Source organism: Paralichthys olivaceus, chromosome 16, assembly GCF_024713975.1.
Source record: "Paralichthys olivaceus isolate ysfri-2021 chromosome 16, ASM2471397v2, whole genome shotgun sequence".
Lineage (NCBI taxonomy): Eukaryota > Metazoa > Chordata > Actinopteri > Pleuronectiformes > Paralichthyidae > Paralichthys > Paralichthys olivaceus.
This window is the reverse complement of record NC_091108.1, coordinates 12,433,990-12,457,544: the sequence shown is the minus strand read 5'-3', so window position 1 is coordinate 12,457,544 and position 23,555 is coordinate 12,433,990. Positions and strand designations below refer to the sequence as shown.

Below are 23,555 nucleotides of genomic sequence, written 5' to 3'. Positions count from 1 at the left end.
CTAAATTTGACACACAAGCACTCCGGCTCACCCTGGAGTCAGACTCGGGCCACATGAAGATGGAGGTATTTTGGTTTGGCTGCAGGAGACAGGGTAAAAACATTCCCATTAAGGAGGATGCTGCATTCCTTCCTGGCCAGTCCAGTGCAGCTCTGTTGCTGTGTCTCCATGCAGACAGCTGTTCTGTGCATTAGCTCTCCCTGGTTTAGACTGCACTACACGCCCGGCTGTTTGGAACAGTAAAGGCTCCCACTGCTATTTACAGACAGGCCTGGGCACCCATGGTGGTTCAGGGTGGCCCGAGGCTGAGAGCAACATGGAAAAAGGCTCACGTTACAAGTTCAGTCTGAGAATGTGAGGTATTAAGACGGCTGGTACAATATACAGGAGGTTTGGAAGGGGTTAAAGAGTTGATTCAGCAAAATGACAAAAATGACATAAACTTTTTTTTATCAGCGTCAAGCAGCGTGTCCCTTAAAACTGGATGAATTATATTTCTTTCAATGGTGTGAATGTGTGTGAACAAAATACACTCACTAGCAGCATGTTTGGATCTGTGGTTTGGATGGAATCTCAGACAGACAGATAGACATCTCAAAACCTTTTAAATAAAACTTTCTATATAACTAGATAACATTAAGGGGTATCTAAGTAAATCTTTCCCTTAAAATGTTTTTAAATAACTAATCTGTATCACTAGTACATGACTATACCCTGTATCAAGTCTTGTTATAACTATTGGTTTATACAAGCCTGTTATTATATATTGTAATATTAATTCAGATGGCCAGGGTTTGCGATGTCACAAACCTAAGAAACCAATCTTGTCAATTTATGGGTGCAGCTCAGTAACTTGAAAAAGGCTCCTCAACTGCAGGTGGCGCTGTTGGGGTGGGGAGACGTAGAGCAGGGGCGGGGTCAGTATTAGCATACTCACAGTTGCAAAATGAGGAGGGAAGTTGTAGAATGACATTTAGGTCATTTTAAGGTCATGAGGAGATTATGTTCCATCCTTTTGAATATGTAATTCTGAGGAACAATGAAGACTTTTAGTGGTTTAATAAGCTGCTGTTGGGACTTTAAGTAAAAAGCTCTAGCAGCAAAGTGCACAGTATCAAAAGTAAAAAATAACAACAATTCGTAGAATTTAGATGAAACAGACTAATGAAAACATCACTAGGATTATTTTATATTAAATGTCTGTCAATAGATCCATTTCAACTAAATTTTACACACTGAACCTTTAATTACAGTACTTGAATAAATGTGTTTTCCACCAAGAACACTGGAAGCAGATTCTGCTGATCGTACCTCTGGCAGACGGTGCCAATAAGATGTTTTTGAGGCGTGTAAACCCTCATCTCCATCAGGCAGCAGCCGAGGCAGCAGGCGTCTGCTCTGAGCGGCCTTTCAAAATAAAACACCTGGCAGCCCTGACAGTCGAAGCCCTTCAGTGTACAGGCCCGAGCTGGACCACAACACTGGAGACACACACATGAGCTCTCTGACAGGAGGGAGACATTAAGAAGAGAGTGAGAAAACACTGAATAACATCATCAGACGAGGTCAGTTTTTCTCAGTTAAGACACAGAGAGCTGGACGTGCACCTTCCACAGCCACAAATAACTGTGACCTGCTGCCTTGTGTGGTGATGCTGTAGAGCCTCCTGGGTACACACTGTGGACCTGCAACAAGAAGGCTTTGTTCACTTCATGTGGACAAGTATCTGCACTGCAGTTGTTCTTTTCTACACACAGACACACACATATACACCTGGGTTTTCTTACCTTGTAACTCCGGCTGAGCACTGACATGAATCTGACTGACGGTTTCCAGCACTGACATGAAGTCTGAACCTGCCGCGCCGCCGAGGATCCGCTCCTCCATCCCAAGCCTGTTCACTTCCTCAATCGGCTGCGTGGAGCCGTTCTCTATCTTCCTCTCAGGGGCCCGGACTGAAAGCTGCTCTTCAGAATCCCAGTCAGGGGCCTTTCTGTGGGATTGGGGTCCAGGTGAGTGAGTCTGGCACTCGCAGCGGTTCTGGAAAGCCCTGAAGATCATCTGGATGTGCTTTTCTCGTTCCAGTCGACCAAGAGGAAGAGGCTGGCTGGTCACAGCTGACATGGTATGAAACTGAAAATATACAGCTTTTTTAAAAGGATAACTCAGTGTTCAGCCTAATCCAAGTTAGTCAGAGTTGTATTTTATTTAGTGTGACAGATGAGACGTCACTCGTTTAGAGTTAGAGAATACAAGAAGGGAAGATATTTTGGGACAACGAAAAAGTAATTAAATTGTTTCCATAGTGTCGAATAGCCTCCAGTTTAGCTTATTTTTTGGGACTTGTCGGACTAGATAAATGATTCCCGATGTTTTTTTATGTGTGGCCTTAAAAACAAAGTGATATTAGTCACAAGCAGTCGAACGAGGATTTCCTCCTTCCAATGTTTCATTTAAATAATTCTTAGTTGCCGAAAGACAAAAGACTATACAATAATTTGACAAAATAATCTGAGGAAAAGGTTTTCTGAAAGTATGTCACTTAAGACAAAAACAGAAATATGGGAATCTATAGGTTGAGAACCACAGATAGGTCCCAAAAAATAATAATTCAATGCATTATTTGAGTTTAAATGCATAAATAACTTTTTTTGTAAATACCCTTTTAATACAAACTTCTTTTTATCTGTAATTCGATCAATAAATCTCACAGTTATAAAGGATAAAGATAAAAGTAAACAGCTTTTCTTCGACCACACTGTGACACAGACGGTTCCCTGGCAGCAGCAATACAAAAAATCTGCTGATTTCACCATCGCAGCCAACCTGAGCTTCTTTTACATTCAAATCACACTCTCACAGTCCTGTCGCACAGTTTAGTCTCATCCTCCAACGTTGTATATCCCACCACAACACCACATTAAAGAGGTCGACATTTCCCTCCAGCACATATCCTCATTTTAAGTGACACAACGGAGCGTACAGACAGGAAACAGCACACGTGAAATTTAAATCTTTAGCTTACCATCAGTGTTCAGCCTCCAGACTCTGATCATGTCACTGCGAGAGGAAAGAGACAAGGCCGCCGCTCACGAGTTCTCAGGACCAGGAGGAGTTGAGCGCCACCCTCTCTACCACCTCTGTGTGTTTATTTTGTGTGAATATTCACATAGAAATGTTTGTTTTGTGTGTGTTTGTGTCTGAAGATGTCACTCCTACTGTTGTTCCCCACAGCTCTCAGTCTTACACCCCCCCCCAACTCTGTTTCCATCCCAACTAGCCGGATCTGCCTTTTGTTGGGTTAGAAAGGCATCACTCAGCCATGTAATTGAAATCCTGCTTCTGGAGGTGGGTGGGGGGCTGCACAATGGGTCTGTGTTTTTTCGTGGGGGTGTTAGCGCTCTCGAAATGTGCCTCCATAAAGGTGTCAAACATGGGACTGACAAATTTCTCAGACAGCTGTAATCACGTGATTACAGTCGTTGTTTTATTGATAAAAGCTTCTATTTGGAACATTTCTATTTAACGTCCACATGTGTGATCAACACTCATGTAGTGTCCTGAAAGGTAAAAAGCAGTAAAAACTGTGCTGACAACAAGAAAAGCAACTTTTTTTTTTTGTACAAAAACTTAAACAAAAACTTACAACTGACACCAGTGTGCATCATTATGGATTGAACAGAGCGTCCACACTATTTTGAAGTGTTGCCCTGGATCCCTTGTTATGTGCAGCTTCACCTCTATGACAGTCAGAAAATACACAAGAGTTGTATCTTCTCCATTCTCAGTCATGTCGGCAGATTTCCACTTTGGGTAAAGCGATGAAATCTCCTGATTTCTCACTGCTCACATTCCACTCTCACTCATATCAGAGATGTTCAGCGGAGGGAGATACTTCTTTGGATCGCCGAGGAAAGGTGAGGAGGGAGGCTGGTTGAAGTGGCCCATCAGGAAGATCCCAATAGTGCCGATAAAAAACACCAGCGTCATGACGATGAAGCAGACTCTGTCAATCACCCGGGCAACCAGGAACCACTCTTCATTCTCCTGTGTTTAAGACAGAGGTAAGAGACTGAAAGCTGATATTTCCACCTGCGCAGACGACAGATATAAAGGTGTAAATGTAAGAGCTCACGTTCTGGAAGTTGTTTTGCTGCCGTGTAGTCTCCGCGATATGTTTGCAGGATGCCACACACTGCTTCAGCTCCGGAGAGGCCTTCGCCAGGCTGGCACTGAGCTGCTCGGCGGTGCCGTCCTCCATCCCATCATCTGAGTCCAAATCAGAGAGTCATGTGGTTACAAGGAGAAATACACTGTCATGTCCACTCAAACATCCTCAGACTCATTCACTTACGTAGCTTCTCTAACACTGACTTCATCAATCCATTTCTTTCTTTGAGTCTGGCAAACATGAGTTCGGACCGAGCTGTTTTCATCACGTATTCCTCCGCCTTGTTGATGAGGGTCATGGAGCTGCGGCGTCGGCATGGAACCAGGATCACGTGGTTCACGCCTGTGTTCTGAGTTTTGCCGTTTCCGGTTGCCATGGCGTTGTCATTGTTTGGCGTCCAGGGCTGCATCTGCATCCTCAGCATTCGAGGCAGGATGTTGAGGAGGATCTGAGAGTGACAGCAGGTCAAAGGGTAATCCAGAGGCAAACACACTCATGTGGACTTCTCACAGTGTAGCTGCTTATTGGACAAAGAGGATGTGTGGCCTCATGCTCACCTTTCGGACTTTGTCTGTCATTATGTGGGTGTTTGGGGTCCTCAGGGACACGTTGAGGACGATCACGCAGTTCATCACCACCATGGTGGTCACTGACATCACAAACATCAGATACCTGTCGCCAAAGGTTCATAAATCACACATATTGACTCTGATCTGAAATCCTATAGAGTGATGCACGAAAACTCACTTTCCAATAAGAGGCACCGCTTTAGAAGTCTCTGGAACCTTCTTGGCGATAAGGAAGAGGAACACAGTCTGGCCCAGAAGAGTTGCAACAGACATCGTGCACTTCTGACCGCCAGCTGCAAAAACCGAAGCACACACAGCAGTATTCAGACAGACTAGTGAGGTTTTGTGCTAAAAAAACATTCATGAAGTGGAATGGCTCTCAGTAGAGCGCATAGCTCTGCCAAGGCCCAACAGTCCCCTAAGGAAACCACATTTAAATTCACTAGACCCAGATTTTTAATTGGATCTGTGTACCATATTTCACCCATTCATAAATACAATTCCCATAACATGTATTTTTTCTTCTCATCAATATCCATGAATGACTCTCTAAAGAACCTAGGAAAATACAAAAATGCTTTATCTTGCGCTTTTAAAGAAAACAAAAAATAAATTCTGGATCTGCCTCTAACCGCACCATAATTTAAAGGGTTCTTCCCTGTGTAATGGCACTCAGTACAGTGTATATAACTCCGTCAAGGCCCAACATGTCCCCTCTAGATTCAATCAAAATACATCAAATTGTACACAATTAATAAATACCCTCTATCCTCTAAATTTTTTTCATCAAGATCCCTGAGCACAATTCTCTAAAAAAATCTACATAAATGTTGAAAACCACATTTGTTTGAATTATTGGATCTAGGATTCGCTCCTTGATCCTGATCCACACCAAAATCGAATGTGATCTTCCTTGACCAATACTGCATCCTTCCACCAAGTTTTGTGGCGATCTGTCCTTGTAATCTTTGCACAATGCTGCTCGCTAACAAACAAACGATGAAACAATAAGAACCTCCTTAAAGGAGAAAGTAATGACAGAACTTCAGGTTCATGTTTTATAAGCTCACTGGTCAAGATCTGAAAAATCTCGTAATGAGGCTGTTTGAGGTTGATGATGCTAAGGTTTGGCTTTTACAAGATTTTACAGCTTTTGAAGAAACAAAAGGAGGAAAAAGACCTTTGGCAGGTAAGTAGTAGACGAGCAGGCAGAGCGAGGAGAAGAGCACACAGGGAGCAATGATGTTGATGACGTAGAACAGGGGCTTTCGCTGGATGATGAGGAAGAAGACCACCTCCTGGTACTCGCGCTCGTCCTTCGTGTACTGAGTGTTGATGACTTTCTTGGCTGGCCTGTGTTTGATGACCCACTCTCCATTCTCTACCAACAGAGATTCAGTGTTGGTTTCATCATTTATTTAAAATCCATAATTGTGTTATATAGGTTTTTTTATTTGTACCTGTGAAAGCTTCTGGATCAATGTCCACCCACTCCAGTGTGTGGTTGTCCTCCTGTTTGAGCACCAGTTCGATCTCATTGGCGCTGTAAGTCTGAGAGCTGCACACAGGGAGAGAACATGTTGTCTGTCTCCACAGCAAACACACAACCATCAATTCACTTTCACAATACAGCACAGTGACTGAAGGAGGCATTGTCCCCGCTGTGTGGATCATTCTATCACAAAGGAACCTGACAAGCAAATAAAACAGGGTCGTGGCTAAGATTGTACAGATAATGGGGTTAAAAGTAAAGCTTTTAATTTATACAAATATTTAATTTGTTTCAGAAAAAAAAAATCTCTTTTTTATATTCTGTTTCAAAGCTGTTTCCTCACTGTCAGTATTGTTATAATGTTTATGGGAATAGTAGTTAAAGAAGTATTAACAAGGCTATTGTATTTTATATCATTAATACAATGGAAACAATAATCTATATTGTTTTGTATTTATCCTGTTATGCAAAGAAACACAAAAATACAAACAATTACAAAAAACTTAATATTCACAAAATAATTTATTGATTAAAAACAAAGTTACAAGGCTATATTATATTATAATTTATATACATTTTATTATTGTAATTTCTTATTTACTTAACTCTTACATTTACATGAACTGGGTTGATTTATGTGGAGTTGCAGGGTTTTTGTAATCTTGGGTTTGGTAATTGTACTTCAAATGCACCGTTCCCTGGCCAATCGTCCAAACCCATCAGATTGTGCCTCGACTCACCGGAAGACCATGGTGCAGTTCTGCCAGTCAAAGGGGAAGTAGTTGACGGTGATGGCACAGGCACTGCGGTAGATGGCAGGAGGCAGCCAGTACACACAGCCGTTCGGAGACACAAGTGCGTTGCAATAGAGAGCAACCTCAAACTGTCCATCCACACTGCAGACCAGAAGACAGAGGAGAGAGAAACTGGATTAACTGTTGGCTGTTTGAGCGAAAACACACACACGGGAATTTATTGATGAGAATTTTATATGCACAGATTTGTATATCCAGCAAATACAGCAAAAAAATAAGCTGCCTTTCTCAGCCTCACTGATATTCCACAAGCGTGCAATTTTTAAGGATTGGAGGCAAGGGAAGAAAAACTGCCTCTGAAATATGTTTTTAATATGATGTTGTGTAACAGCAATTACATAACGAGGCGTCCAAGCACTGAAAATACTCTCATTTACTCTACATTACCGTCTTCTCTTGTTGTGTATGATTCATTTTTCAAGTCTCTCCTGACTAAACTTTTTAAAAGTTTTTTTATATTTTTTGTTCCTTGACTGAACAGATATCGGAACCTTCTTTTAAACATGCTCATAAGAGAAGGTTGATACACTCACTTGTTCTCCAGGATGACGTCCGGCAGCCAGATGCTCTTGGATGGGATACGTAGCTCAGAGGTGATGTTTCCGTACAGAGCCGACCTGGGCGGCTGGTCCCATCTGAGCCTGTAGTCACACCATTGCTACAAACAAAAACACTGCAGGTTTGACTTTTCACCGTGTTTTGTAAATGTGCCACGATAAAATTCAGCATCCTTGAAACAAGAATTCAACAGATGAAGCATGTGTGTGTGTGTGTGTGTGTGTGTGTGTGTGTGTGTGGTCACCATCTCTATCCAGACGCTGGTGGTCAGGGCCTCCTCCTTTTCATTCTGAGGAGAGGTAGTTGAGGAAACAATGTTAAGAAAGGCCTGGGCAGCCCAATCAGAAACACCACAGAGTGAACTTCACCCACCAGGGAGATGAGGTTGGTGAGCGTCATCTTGATGTAGACTGGGGTGATTTCCCCGCTCTTCTCCATGGGCCGAACGTTCTTGTTGTAGCCCCTCATCAAGTCCTTGAAAAGTTCCCCTTCGAGGTTGACGGCAGATGCTGCAGACAGACCACACAGACATGGGGGTGAGGAATTTCAAGTGAAACTCAACTTCACACATATTCATTTTGTGCAGATACAAATAAAAATCTGGATCTGGAAAAACTAAATGAGGTGATTATGTAGGAAAATAAATTTTAATCTAGAAGAGGGCCTTGGCTTAGGTCTTATCTTGCCATATTAAAGAGAGTGAAAAATAAATCCTTGATATGTCCGTTTAGACACATTCACATTCACAAAATTTCATGGAAATCAATCCAGTAGTTTTTGCTAAATAATTAATTGACGAACAACTGAGATGAAAGTACAAGAGGTCAGTGAGTGCAGTGCTGAAGAGAGCGGGTGAAAAACAGTTGGTCTCATTTACCAACAGACTGAAAAAGCAACAATGAATTTTACACTGAAACACATTTCACTCAAATGTCTCTAAATTGAGCACATATACAACCTCAAAGGCCCAACAGTCCCCTTATTTCCAATCAAACTGCACCAAATTACACACACTCATAGACGTTTCCTGAATGTGCTTGATTTTTTTCATCAAGAAACATTAATCATTCTTCTGACAAACTGTGAAATTGTTGAAAAATGCAATATCTGACAATGTTAAAAAAAGGTATAAAAAATCATGGATTCCCCCCCATATCCGGATCCATGGCAAAATTGAATAGGTTCTTCCCTGACCCATAGCACATCCTTCCACCATGTTGCATGATAATGCATCCTGTAGTTTTTATGTAATCTTAGTTACAAACCAACCATCAACAAACAAACAAACAAACAAACAAACACAGGTTATTGGTGATAAAAAGCAAAACAAATGTTTCCAATTTTCTAGTTATACTTCACTAAACATAGCACAATTAAGAAACAATATATATTTGAGACAAATGCAGATCATTGTGTGGTGAACAGTTTGTTTCAGTGTCATAACTTTACTCATACTTTACTTCAGTATTACTATAGTACCATAAAAGTAATGTCTGATATTATTGTGTTATTGGGTCAAAGGTTATGACAATCAGGCCCTTGTGCAGAATAGTGCAACTTTCTCATTACTGTATTTACTCAACTCCTTATAACTTTAGCATTGAGTCTGTACAAATTTAAATATCTGACCTCACGAATTCACACTAATTCATGCACATGCCCTGGATATATAGTGTGATCTCTATCAAACATGGCAGCAGGTTGATAATCCAGCGTTCTTACCTGTGGCAGAAATAATAAACACTCTTATGAAGAGCGACAGAGAGCGCAGACGTCCAGGATCCATCAGTGTGTGTATGTTTATGCTGAGACAAAGCTGTGATCACTAATCTGATACACACTGTGACACTGCTTGATAGAGTCACTGGCACGGAGCCTGTGTGCCTGTGTATGTGTGTGTGTTTCCCAGCAGAAGTTAGGACCCACGTTGATGGGAGGGTTGAGGTTTGGAGGAATGATTGGAGGTTGGTGGGGGAGTTGATGATTGTTAGGGTTAAATCCAAGAGTGTATTTCCAGTACTGCATAGCCAGCTGTCATGACATGCACACATGCACACACGCACACACACAAACACACACACACACACACACACACACACACACGCACACACACACACACACACACACACACACACACACACACACACACACACACACACACACATTATACTCAGTCCATGAGTGCCCTCCAGTGTTAAGGTACACCATCAAAACAAACACTGTATTGTAATTCTCTTGGTCACACCTGGCTGCTGTCATTCAGTCGTCCACACAGAGAAAATAAGATAAGTTGTGGACTCTTTAAGAGCAGCGATCTATAAACAGCTTTTTCCATTAGACTTAAATGTGTTGTCTATAATAAAAGGATCACAGGCAAGAAAGATTAGCCGGGAAAAAGAAAGCAGCAACACAATGCGTGTGTGCGTGTGCGTGCCAAAAAAAAGTACAGTGGAAGAGAGAACAGGTGATAAGTCTCATCCATTTACAGCACACTCTCTGTGATGAGTGATCAGGCTCTGTGGAGGTTACTGACCCATTTGTGGCCTGTCGTTACTGTGTGTGTGTGTGTGTGTGTGTGTGTGTGTGTGTGTGTGTGTGTGTGTGTGAGAGAGATACATGTATTACTCATGTTGTGGGTTCCTACATCAGTTTACAAGGTCACATTATGGGAAAACATCCCCATAATGTAAATCATTAGGTTGAGGTTAAGGTTAGACTTATATTAAAGTTAGGTTTAGGTTAAAGTTAGGGTTAGGCAAGTCATAACTATGGTTAAAAGTAGTTTAAGTTTCCAGGAAGTCAATAAGTCAATGTAATGTGATCTGAAGTCATGGAGAAACAACTGTGTGTGTGTCAGTGTGTGAGTCACAAAAATACTTGATCCTGCAATGATACAACCCAATTCCCACACAAACATATTGACACCCAAGTCAGGGACAAGAGTTGATGAGTTGCAACAAATGTATGTGTGTGTGTGTGCGTGTGTGTGTGCGTGTGTGTCTGTGTGTGTGTGTTTGTGTGTTTACACAGCTGTTTCACTCATATCCCTGTTTATCTTTCTGTTGGGACTTGAGCCAAGCAAAAAACGGACAGCGATTAGTGGGCAGACTTTAATTTTGAAGTTACTAAGGTTTATTTGGGTTCATCATCATTGCCTGGACCAATCGGACGTAGAGACCTGGTTACCACGGTTAGGCGGACACGGGTCATGAACAAAGCTAAAATGGGGCAAGAGTGTCAGATCCTCGAGCAACAGTTGTCTGCACTTACAATGTTTTGACAGACAATAAGAGACTGTAAAGGTCAGTTACCATAAAGACAGGGAGAGACGTACCGCCAGCACAGCAGCTGCTGTGTTTATGGCTACGATTAACCTTAGAGGGTTTGAGGTCAATCGCGGGTCATGATAAGAGGAACCAATCAGCATCAAAGGCATCTCAAGTGAGAAAGTTTGGATCTCGACAGAACTGCAAATACCTCAGGATAAGCAGCATTAGTGTCGGCTAATGTGAAACTCTTAGATTAGAAGCTCAATGTAGAACGACATCACCGATACATTCAACACAACATGCCATAGCATTATAACAATTTTATTTATATATATATATATATATATATATAGATTTTTTTTACAAAAATACAAAGAATTTTTCTCTATACAAATAAATATGGTAGGAATAAAGATAACATGAATAATATATACAGTGTGAGTGCATCACAACAGGCTCAACCTTTGCAAAAGACAATTACAATATGAATAACTTATCATTTTGTACAGATTCTTAAGTTAGACATGGTTATGTCTCCAACCACGTAAATAAAAAGAAAAAAAACCTGCGGCGTGATGGGCGGTCGATAGTTGGGTCGATACATTCATGGCTGTGTTTTCATTTCAGGCTAAAACAAAAACGATGCTTTTCACAGGAGAAGTTTAGTTCCTGTGATGTGCACTTTCTTTTGTGTGTGTGCGTCTCTGCGTCCCGCGACAGGGATTTCCTGGTGCTTTTCACACACGTCTCTCTGAGTGTTTGTGCCATCGTCTCCATGTCTTTTACCTTCAAGTTATCTCACTTCACTGTCACGAGAAATCAAGTCTTGAGCGCCTCCAGTGCCATAGCAATGATCCTTGGTACACTTCGGTAGAATGACTCATTCTCAAGGCCGACGAGACTGTAGAAGGTTAAAGGTCGTCCTCCCACCAGTGCCCTGACCCGTGCCTGGTAGAGTCCTCGATCGTTCTTCGAGCTCAGATCAACTAACACCTGAATAAAAGACACAGACACAGTTAGAAGAGCAATTAAGATGTAATTAAACGATTCACCAGTGTAATTCAGTTCTTATTAACTTCTACATCTTTTTGGGATAATTTACCTCTTGGAAATTCATACGCAGGTTTTTGTTTGGGATGTTTAGGACCCAGCTGTATGAGTCTCTGACTTGGCTGACCTGCTGTGAGGATTCTCTCACTCCAGGACAAACTACAGGACAAATAGAAATATGTTTTATTAGAGAAAGAACATGGAACATGGCATATTCATAAAGAATGTAAAAGTATGAATGAACTGGGTGTGACACATACTTTTCCCACTCGCTCCAGGTATCTGCCTCTTGCGTAGAAGGCTCCTGTACTTCCGCTGAAGACTTTGAGCCTTTACAACATTCACAGTTTGTCTGGGGTCAACCGTCATTTCTCTGTGGTCGCCCTCAGTCACTGTCTGGACAGTAGTTGTTGGGTGAACTGGAAGTGCTGACACTAAAGTTTGTAAATCTGTTCCATCTTCAGTCCCAACAAAAGTAAAATCCTCAGACGTGGCACTCCACGTTACATCAGGAAAAGAATCTCTACTCGAGAAGGTTTCACCTTGAGACGCATCTTTTGGCACAATCTCATCTTGTGTTCTCAATTTTTCAATCTCGTTCATCAAGGCTTTTAAGAGTGACCACGGCCCTGGGGATTCCTCCTCGGTCGAGGAAGCGGCGTGGAGCGGCTTCCCGGGAGAAGACGTTGGGAAGGGGGAAACGATGGGAGACTCTTTCTGGAGGTAGGTTGTGTCCAGGTGCATGATGGGAGGGGCAGCTCTAGAGTCCAATTTGGAGCGTAGAGCTGAGATGACGGATCGATATTGTCCCTCTAGCTGAAGCACAGAGGAGTCGTCCGTCTGGAGATATGAGAATACAGTTGGATGAAAAGATTTGCTTAAAATAAACATCAAGGGTTTATGATAGACAGACAGACAGACAGACAGACAGATAGACAGATAGATAGATAGATAGACAGACAGATAGATAGACAGACAGATAGATAGAGAGGTAGATAGACAGATAGATAGACAGACAGATAGATAGATAGATAGATAGATAGATAGATAGATAGATAGATAGATAGATAGATAGATAGATAGATAGATAGATAGATAGATAGATAGACAGACAGATAGATAGATAGATAGATAGATAGATAGATAGATAGATAGATAGATAGATAGATAGATAGATAGATAGATAGACACGTGACATGACAACTTCATGATCCAACATTATCTTTATTTCTGACATTTTAGAAATCCACCCCCAAACCACATCTACCTGTGAGAAAATGTTGTGCTCCTGTGATGCTGGTGCAGAGGAGATGTCTGTGGATGTGTCAGTGTGCTGTTTGTCCAGGTCCTCAGCCACGTTCCTCAGGTATTTCTCCCAGTCGTCCACCAAAGGGCCCACCTCTTTGAATAGGGCCGGAGGCAGTGGTGAGGGACCCAGTTCTTCAGGCACCACAGCTCCACCAAGCTGTTCTGCAAGTAATAAAGCACCTGTTATAATAGTAACCAAAAACGCACATTTTGCCAGAATTCATCTGCGTTAGTTTGTCTGTTACAAAAACTACGACTAGGATGGATTACCAGGAAAATTGGTGGAAGGAGGAAGTTTGGATCAGGAAAGAGCCTGTTAAATTTGATCTGGCACATTTAAGAGGCTGATATCTATGAGTGTGTGAAATTTGGTGCAGGTTGATAGAATTTAAGGAGACTCTTCTGCATGCCATTCTCATCTATCTATGAGTTCTCTCTACATTTGTACTGCAACAAGTGGCCACTGATGTACCTTCTATCTGTGTGAGACACTGGCTCAGCCCCAGGTCTCTCCTCTCTCTGGTGTGAGTGAAAGCTGTGCTGTAGATGTGCTCCACCAGCTGAGGTAGAGTCTGGGTGAAGAAGGTCAAGTCCACTTTGTCCCTGATGTAGTCTTCAGCTCTCTGGAGGAGATCCAGCAGGGTCTGCAGGAACGAACGCATCTCTAGGTGACAGAGAGTGAAGAGATGATCAGAACCTTGCATTACAGCAGAAGACTAATGAAAGATTGTATCGTATATTGTAAGTAAGCTTTTGTTCTACAACCACAAGTGATTTAACCTTTACTTACGACATTTCTTGAAGCGGGTGAGGCATTTGTCCTCGGCCATGCGGCTGCAAGTGCTGGCAGACTGACCCCGGGGACAGGTCAGGGTGTAGAAGTGACATAAGGAGCTGAATTCTGATCTTTGTTCCTCTTCTGTCATCTCTGTTGTCTTGAGTAGCTCTGGACACGTTGGCTCTCGGCTCCCAAACGACTCTTTGAAAAACATCACCATTGACGGTAGTGTTATAGAAAGTATTTTAACATGTAGATATACTGTAGGCTGTATGTCAAAATATGTAAGTTTGGTGTTTTGATGCTGGTTGAAACTCACTCTGTATCTCGGCCTGAATCCAGTCAGAGAAAGCAAAAACCCGTGTGTAGACTCCAGGCTTGCCTTTCTCTCCACAGCCGTCTCCCCAAGAAGTGATGCCATAGAGCTGGAAGCGACCAGAAATTCGATCTTGGTAGATCAGGGGACCTCCAGAGTCTCCCTACAGACGAGAAAAAATCCACCAAATATTTAAAAATCTGGTTTTATTTACAAAAATCCCTAATATTAAACAAGGTGACTCTAACTCTCTCACCTGACAGGAGTCAATGCCTCCAGAGAGATAGCCAGCACACAGCATGGTGTTGGTGACCAGCTCTTTGCCGAGGGCACTCTTACAGGTGCTCTGAGGCAGCAGGGGAACCTTGGCCTCCATCACGACATCAGCAGACGGCCCATCTATTTATGAAAATATACACACAGAACTATTATTAGAGTATTGACAGATTTTAATATTTAGACAGATGGCATTTCATTTTGTTTGCAGGAAACTGATCCACGATTAACTTTAAAGAGAGTTTATATCCTCCACTCACCCTCATAGAGGGAGCCCCAGCCTGCCACCAGACACGGGCTGCCAGTAGGGGGCTCCATGCCAGAGGGCAGACACACTGGAGTGACATGTTCAGACAGGACCACTGGTGATGTCAGCTCCACCAGAGCTATATCGTTGTTAAATGTCTTTGGGTTAAACTGTGGAAGGAGGAGAGAGTTTTATTGATTGATTGATTGATTGATTGATTGATTGATCTGGATTTTCGACCAGTTGGGCAGTTGTTACCTTCGGATGAGGGATGATGCGGTTCACTTTAAGAACTTGTTCATCAGGGTCAGTCTTGGTGATGTCAAACTCCCCTACTACGGCCGTCCAGTAGCTCTCACTGCGACTGCTAAGAGGATGGAACAATGAGAACAACAGGGAGTGAGAAGGAGAATTTTTTTTTCTACAATCATTTCAAATGATTTAAACAAAATAAAGTCTCTGCTTCAGTTACAGGAGACAGTAACACATGCAGCTTACCCTGCAAAGCAATGTGCAGCAGTGACCACCCAGGAGCTGTCTACCAGAACCCCTCCGCACATCAGGCCGCCATCTAGCTGCAGGTTGACCAGCCAGGGCCAGCTGCCTGGAGGAGCAGGGGAGCCGCCCACAATCCTGGAGCGAGGCTGAGTGATGTTTTGCACCGCAGACGACCTCTGACCGCACACCGCTACAGGGACGGAGAAACACTGATGGTCAAGAAACTCTTCTCCGTGTGAGCAAACAGAATAACATTTATGAATCACACAAATCTTCTTACCCTGTGCATGTGTCTGAGTAGCAGGTTCCAGGTTCTGCATTGTGTTCAGCAGGCTGCACTGGAGGACTCGGGCACTGCAACTCTCCCCCATGATCCTGATGCAGCTCTCCTTGTCCAGTACACCAGGTGGGCAGCGATGCTGGTAGTATGCACAGGCCTGGCTCAGAGCCCAACTCCGCTGTGCTTCATCCTGAAGCTTCTGGGCCTTACTGATGATGTCACAGCTGGGCTCTGACAAGGCACTGGCAGGAGATGCTGTTGGATGAAAAAATTGGGATCTTAATAAGGATACTAAGAAATCATTCTGTAGTGACACTGGACAAAGAGGCTCAAGGTTTTTCAGGAACCAAAAGGGAAGTAAGAGTAATATTGTACGTACAGCAGGACCCAGACAGTTGCCCACAGTCCTGAAACAGACAGGGAACACAACCTCGGCAGCCAGCCTCAGCACGACCTCTCTCAGAGGATGCACGCTCGAGAGCAGACAGGGCGCTGGTCATGGCCGCCTCAAGTACCACTGTACCACGATCAGACAGCGCTGCAGGAGAGGACAGGAAGAAACAATGAAAAATTAAAAATTGTTTGTAACACGAAAAAAGCTAGTAAAGAAATAGTCTGCAGAGAGAGACAGAACAATGCGGACAATATAACAGACGTGCATAGAGCCAGACCCCTGTACTAGCTGTGTACGTGATACAGTAAAATCTGTGTAAATTGGCTGCTGCATGATACGAATTTGCATTACAGACACCGCAGATTAGATTAGATTAGTTTGAGGTGATGTGTCCATCACATTACCACATGTCTACACACATCAACATTTAACAGCTTCTTATTGAAAATCTTCATGAAAAGATTTGATGATATCAGAAAAATGATAATGATCTGTCTATAGGATATCTGGGTCATCACATGTGAGACTGTCCTTTGCTGTGGGAAGACCATGTGTGAATGTGAGCATTAGCATGAACTGGTGAAGCACTCTGGTGTGTGTGTGTGTGTGTGTGTGTGTGTGTGTTTATAGCCCCCTTTTTCTCATGCTGCTCTCTGAGCTCATTGGCAGCGTGTGAGGGGAGCTAGCTCACGCTCAGCTCGCTGGTGAGGCTTCTACAGACACACTTCAATCAGGCCGCCGACCCTGCAGCCCCCCTCTGTGCCGCACCACATCACAGGATAGGCCACTAACAACAACAATGCTGATTGAAGACTTAATTAGAAGGCCAGGGCTGAGCGGGCAGAGGCTGCTGGGCAGGGACAGACCCCAGGGGCACGGGCTGGCAGCCCCGAGGCAACTAGGACCCAGAGTCCCTTGTTCTAAACACTCTAAACACACACCGCCACCACCAGCTGCTTGAATGAAGGTTCTGCTGTACTCAGCCCTTCTACCAGAGAAGACCAGAGGTCCTTCATCACTGCAGCAATAGACAAGTTTAATCTGAAGTAATATTCTTACAACTCTGTTCTAGAAAGCTCAAAAATTACCAACACTGAAAACTAAACAAGAAAAGAAACATACAGGTTTTAAATTATGAACACAGCTGCTATTCACTTAAACACTTGAGTGGATATTTATCGAGACGTAAATAAGCAAGTAAAGCTATAACACAACTCAAAGGTTCAATGTTCACATGCACATGTGTGACACATGCAAGTTTAAACTAATAGGATATTGAGACTAGTACCATCACTAAATGTTTGAAGTCCTACAGAAATGAATTCTTCATCACATCACCAGGGTTATTTTGCAGGGTTGTAAATTAGATCCACCTCCGAGGTTGTCTGCAAAACTCACATGCTAAACTCAGATATCCTGACTCTAATCTCTGTTAGGTTCTCTCATCAGAGATTCAAGGAGAAAAAATACAGCAAGTTTGGAGAAATGTACCTTTGAGTGCACTCTGGGGCATCCTGTAGACCTCTCTACCTGTTGGCGCCCCCAGCAAGCAACCCAGCCCCATGAACAGCAGTGATATCAGCAGCAGCATGGTGTCTCAGCATCAGACCTCCACTCGAGACAGTGATAACAAGCAGACACGCAGGAAGCAGGAGGGACGGCTGGAGAGGATGCTGAGGTGCTGGAGATGAGATGAGGCTCAGCTCCCAGGTCCTTAGTGTCCGGTGGCTCTCTGCAATCTTCAACTGTCTCCCTCCTCCTGACTCTCTGGGCTCTCTCCCACACTGTGGTGCAGGGCATCTGTCTGTAAGTTTACTTAGAGGAACAATAGGTGCCTGGAGTGGTCCCTGGTATATATAGAGTCCCCAGGGGAACACCAGCAAGGGGGAGGGGGGAGAGGATAGGGACGAGAGAGAGCGAGAGGGAGGGAGGAGGGAGAGATGCTCCCATGGCCAATACACAAACAGATGAATTCATTAAGACTGTGACAGCAATTCGGGCGCAACTTGCCAAGGCTGGACATCACAAAGAGGTTTGGTTCTATGAAAAGAGACAGAGGGAGGGAGAGAGAGAGAGATACAGATTGGGGAGGGGGAGGCGGAGTGATTGGCTGGGCAGCAGGGAAGGGGGTGTTGTTTGAATTAATTAATGTGAAAGACAGAGGGAGAAAGTTATGCAGATAAGGATATGGGCTGATGTGACACTGCAGCAGAGGAATGTACAGAGAGGGAGAGATGTCAACGTGCATCCGAAAACCAGAGGGTCTGAGCGTGATTGGTGCGAGCGTGGAGATGGAGGGAGGCTGAGTGACAGAGTGTGAGAGAGCGGGACAGAGGGAGAGGGAAGTGTCTGCCATTCTGCATGCCCCTCAAAGAGCGCATTGTCCCCGGCATCCCTCTGAGGATGCCCACATCAAAGCCGTCCCCCGGGCATCACTTGGCCGCCGCCTCCATTGATCACTTACAGTCTTTTATCCCCCCCATTAAAATATTGTCAGTTCACATCACTTTTGTCTTTCTCTGCTGAACTCTGCTTTTGTTACATAAAGATACATTAAAAGAGTGTTTGTGAATATGATGTATTTTTCCAAGTCCAGAAGAAATTATTTACGGAAAAAAGTGAAAACTTCTAGTGTTTTAGTGCAATTAATGTCAACTTGTTGGACAAACAAGAGTAAAACAAAGACAAAAAAGTTGGGTCTTTTTCTTACTGAGATGCCCGTTACCTAGATGATTTACAGTACAAATGTATACACACACACTTAATGTTAAAATATTTAAAAAAGATGAAACTGCCAAAGGAGCAAAGCTCTGATAAATTATGAGCAAATCTTTGTCTTTAAATCTGAGGAATTTCAAGAAAAATTTCTGCAACTAGTTATTTTTAAGATCTACAGTTCAAACAATAACAATATGGGAGCTACAGCTTCAAAAAGAATATAAAAACTGATGTGTAAAACATTATGCACGAAACCTACTTTAATCAATCTAAATAAAACTTGAATACTGACAAAAAACAGAACTTGTTCTCTGTTACATGCAACATCTATTGCACTGCTGTCTGTCTTGGGAGAGGGCTCACTCACTTAAGATGCCCTCCCTTTGGTTTCTCAGTTTTTTTTATATCCCTGTTAAAGGGGTTTTTGGGAGGCTTTGTTCACTCTGCGAGAGTGAAGGGCAGAGGATGCTGCACCTTGTAAAGATTGTTAATTTGACTATGAGTCAAACTGTGTTTTCTGAATATTAACTATAGAAATAGGTCCTTGATTGGTTAACCAGGAGGGACAAAGTAAAAGTAGATTTTGTAAAATCGCTGCAAACCAGCTCTTTACACAATATATGTGCATGCACAATAATGTATGTAATGTATATAAACCTTCTTTACAGCACTGGACAGTAGAGATGTCCTGACTGTATCATTAAACAAAATGTTCTGTATGTTCAGCAGCAACAGACAGGGGCATGGTCCCAGCCTACACGGACACAGAAACAAAGTCTGTGCCGAACCCAAAGGAGGAGCACAAATTGGAGTCAACTTTGAGCCAACTCACTGGCTGAACGATAAAAAGAGCGGCGGGCCGAATCTAGCAGGGCATTATCAAAGAGTGCCGTCCAGTGCTGCCACAAGCCAGCGCTGACAGCAGCATTCACACTGACAACAACATACAGTACGTGTTTGACCGTGTGTTTATGTTTCAGCAAAAAGGTTTGTGCAGCCAAGTCTGGTGAAAGACTTCACGCAATTAAACGTGTATGCAAGGGAAGACACAAAAACAGGCCTTGGGGACAGAGTAAAGACCACGAGGAGTCAGAGTTAGAGAGGAAAGCAAGAGGAGCCTGTGCTTTCAGACGTTTGTTAGTGTGTATATGTCTTGTTATGTGCATGGTGCCCCCAGCCCCCTCCATGCACCCGTGCAGGCACAATGGCCCCTGAGATCTGGGAGCAGACTCAGGCAGAGCGGAGTGGGAACGGCATGGGACAAACGGGCGGCACTCTTTCATTCCTTCCCTCCCTCCATCCATGTTCCCTTTGATGTCCTTTGATTAATTTGCCTTCTGCTCGCTCTTCCTTCATCCATCCACCAAGTGCTGCGCTTCTCTTTTCCGCTCTGCCGGGCCCGTCTCTCCCCACGACCACTGATGTTCTGCCTTATCTATTATTTTTTCCGATGGTGACAGTTTTTAATCGTGGTAAATTAAAAGATTATACACACTTTTCAATGTTGGTGTAGGTTTGTGGCGTATGAAACTAAACCAAATTTAAAAAACAATCAATAAGTGAGCTAAGACATGTTTATGAGCACTTTTGTCAGTATTTTGTGGGTATAAAAAGATTTAAGTATAAAAAGACATCAATCAAGATTAAAATCTCTTATTTTCTCTCTATTCAATTTAATAATTACAAGATTTCTTTCCCTTGTCCTTCGTCCCATTTTATATTTTCTTATTCACTTTATTTTCATTGTGATCATGTTTTTTAATGCATTTTGTTGACTAAACTGAATATTATTATAAGTCCTCTGTCCTGTGATGCAGCTTTGACAGACACCTAAAGTTTATGCAACATAATTACAATAGCTTGAAGAGTGTTAAAATAAAGACTTTTGTTGTTAAAGCATACTGCACAGACTATCATTACAGTGACAACCTTCCCAGAGGATGGGACGACTTTAAATAGTCAGTGACGGATGAGAAGCTCATACCAAAGTTGATGTTTTCTTTTTGTTTTTAGGTTACAGATAAATATTAGTTACCAAACTGTCTGTGAGTTGGTCTGTGATTTTCAGTATTATTTGTCACTTTACTGGTTAAAACTGTTGTATCAAATTACGATAGATCATTAGGTTTTACATAAGAAAGGTTGGTATCATTCCTCAGAGCCCATGTGAGACATGTGATGTGTTTGAAACAGCAGCGATTGGATGAGCCGGACTGCAGAAACTCATGTGAATGCACAATCATCTGTTGAAGCGTCTACAAGTAATTTAGTGTGGGCTTTGCTGGCCCGTCACCGGCAGGCTGCTCCAGCAGGTTACATAAAGAAAACCCACAATGCTCAGCACAAAATCACACCACAATGAGAACCTGAACAACAATCATGTTGAACAACACCCAGGTATTGTGTTCAGTTATGAAACCATTTCTCCCATTGTCTCAGGCAGAAAACAATTGAAATCTAGGTCAGTGGGGTACGCAAGGGAGAAGAGGTTCCCAACATTTCAGCACAGACAGACACTTGAACCCCCCGACAATAGTCAAGCAGAAGCAGCTCATCTGCACATGCAGGCCTGTATTGGGTCATTGTTAGACATGTTGTTAATTAGATCTATTATGACCTCAACAGTCACATTAACTGCCATCTAATGCACATTAATCACCAACTGTTCAATAATGAAATATTCATTCTACCTAAATAGAGTGGTAATAATGATATGGTGGATTAGGCTGATGAGGAAACACAGATATTTTCACTTGGTGATAATGAAACCACACAGGCCCTTTGTTTAGAAATAAAATGACATGTGTTTATTAGATAGAGGCAGTTGGTATAATTCTCTCAAGCGTGAAGTGTGATGCAAAACCATGCAAATGTATATGTAGAGAGGTATTATTTTAAAGCTAAAGCAAATTCAAATTTGTATCAGTGTTTGTTATGAACTAAAAGCAAAGACCCAGATGGGGTGGGGCGTCTGAGCATGTAAATGATGATGTGATGGTACAAGGATGGTTGTTTGTCTGAAGTTGGTGTAGCTGTCTTTTTTGAGTAGCCAGCAATAGATTCAATAGAACTAGTCTACATCTGCTCATGGATGTCCCTCACCTGCAAGGAAGGAGGACAGTCTGTAAATGTCTCTCAGTGCTGTGGTACTTTTCAGTCGACAATGTTGACTCTGTCTATTTGCTGGTATAAACACAGCCTCACCCTGAAGCCACAGAACAGAAACAGAATACACAATTGTTACTATGAAATAGAGCACTATTATAAACAATGCAGATTTTATAGAGCAACAAGTACACTAGTGGATTGCAACATAAAACTGTGTATATGTTATCTAAATTCTAACACTGCATGTGTTCATTATTATGTGACCTTGTGGATTCCCTCTGAAGCGATGCCCTTGCTACAACGGCATGTGTTGCTTCAACATATCAGGCTTCCATTAGCATAAACGTGCCCTCCTTGATCAGTCTTTCCATCGCTAAATACGCACCAGAGTGTGGGATTAGCTGAAGATAGAGGAGAATTTGTTTGTAAGAGAAAAAGAAAACCCACGCAGACAAGGGGAAGGGGTGCAAACTCGTCACAGGAAGGACCCAGATTTAAACTGGGAACCTGTTAGGTGAGAGTGCCAACCACTCTTTCTTTATGCCACCGGAATCAGACTGTAGAAAATATATGACATAATGTGTAACTTAACCTTTATAGAAAAACTGGCCAAGAAAGAAGTTGTAACTCTGGTCTGACTGTAGATTTTAATCAATCTAAGACTTTTGGTTTTGACCAAGGTATTGTTTGAATATAGTGTATAGCTCCTGTTTAGACCAGCAGGCAGTTGAGGAGGGAGAACAAGAAGAAAGATCACAGAGTGACTCCGGTCTGTAATGAATATGCTGCAGCTGACAGGAGAAGGCTGACATCTAGTGTCACAGTAATGAAACTTCTTTTAGTAGAACTGCAGGTTCGTCTACTAGAGAATTGATATCTTCTGAAAACAGGGACCTTCAGTAGAAAACAGGATTTCTATATGATCACTGAAGCCTTAATTTGTTCTTTGTATTGTTCAGTGTCAGCAGAATAAACTGAAACTGTAGACAAGTTAAATGTAATGTGATATTAACCACTTTTAATTGCTCTGTAGCTAATATAATAACCCGCTAACACCTGCTGACGTGTAATGGTAGTTGGTAACTTGTGCAGAAGACCTTCAAACGTACAAGGGATATTCACCATCTTGTCCTATATTCTAAAATATTTGTATGGCACTCATCTAAACAAGGTCACAAAGTGCTTCACAAAATCCATCGCAAAATGAATGAACTGAATAAAAGGTATTCAATTCAGTTCTATTTAATCACCAAGTCACAACATATTAAGGTAAAGACCTTAAAATTGATAATAAACACAACATTTCCCACAATGAGAAATATGTCACAGGTCTTTTTGAAGCGGGCCAAAATATCAATCCAATCTACAATTTGAAACTTCCTGAAACTGTCACCACTAGGACATTATTTAAAAAGGCGATGAAAGTGAATGAGTGATGTGACTTGACTTGAAAAGAGACCAAACCAAAGACAGGAGGCCACATGGAGGCAGCATGGGACACTAATAAGCATTGACTAAACTCTCTCTCTCTCTCTCAGACACACACACACACAGGATTTTTGTAATATGGTTGTTGTACCCAATTAAAAAAAGCAGCAGTTTGGCAATTGTATGTGTTTACCAGATGCCTTGTATGGGACAGGTTAGAGATGTGTGATGTGAAAAATATGATACAACACATGATACAATAAAATTTCAAGTCTCAACA

The 23,555-nt window shown here is 42.5% G+C and overlaps 2 protein-coding genes across 2 annotated transcripts; both read right to left on the bottom strand.

The window, feature by feature from the left end:
* Window positions 1-1,971: 1,971 nt before the first annotated feature.
* On the bottom strand, window positions 1,972-9,540 carry chrng (cholinergic receptor, nicotinic, gamma). Its single transcript, XM_020105652.2, has 13 exons — window positions 9,328-9,540; window positions 7,978-8,114; window positions 7,850-7,894; window positions 7,581-7,705; window positions 6,973-7,128; window positions 6,201-6,298; window positions 5,921-6,121; window positions 4,919-5,033; window positions 4,729-4,843; window positions 4,355-4,619; window positions 4,136-4,269; window positions 3,026-4,047; window positions 1,972-2,133 (listed from the first exon to the last, which is right to left on the bottom strand). Exons 1-12 carry the CDS (start codon window positions 9,389-9,391, stop codon window positions 3,847-3,849), a joined length of 1,656 nt encoding a protein of 551 aa, XP_019961211.2. The 5' UTR covers window positions 9,392-9,540; the 3' UTR covers window positions 1,972-2,133; window positions 3,026-3,846.
* Window positions 9,541-11,194: 1,654 nt separating this feature from the next.
* Window positions 11,195-20,222, bottom strand: prss56 (serine protease 56). Its single transcript, XM_020101812.2, has 14 exons — window positions 17,513-20,222; window positions 16,007-16,165; window positions 15,628-15,882; window positions 15,348-15,537; window positions 15,108-15,216; window positions 14,863-15,019; window positions 14,583-14,725; window positions 14,330-14,489; window positions 14,023-14,211; window positions 13,705-13,896; window positions 13,192-13,394; window positions 12,185-12,764; window positions 11,977-12,083; window positions 11,195-11,867 (listed from the first exon to the last, which is right to left on the bottom strand). Exons 1-14 carry the CDS (start codon window positions 17,610-17,612, stop codon window positions 11,694-11,696), a joined length of 2,718 nt encoding a protein of 905 aa, XP_019957371.2. The 5' UTR covers window positions 17,613-20,222; the 3' UTR covers window positions 11,195-11,693.
* Window positions 20,223-23,555: the final 3,333 nt, after the last annotated feature.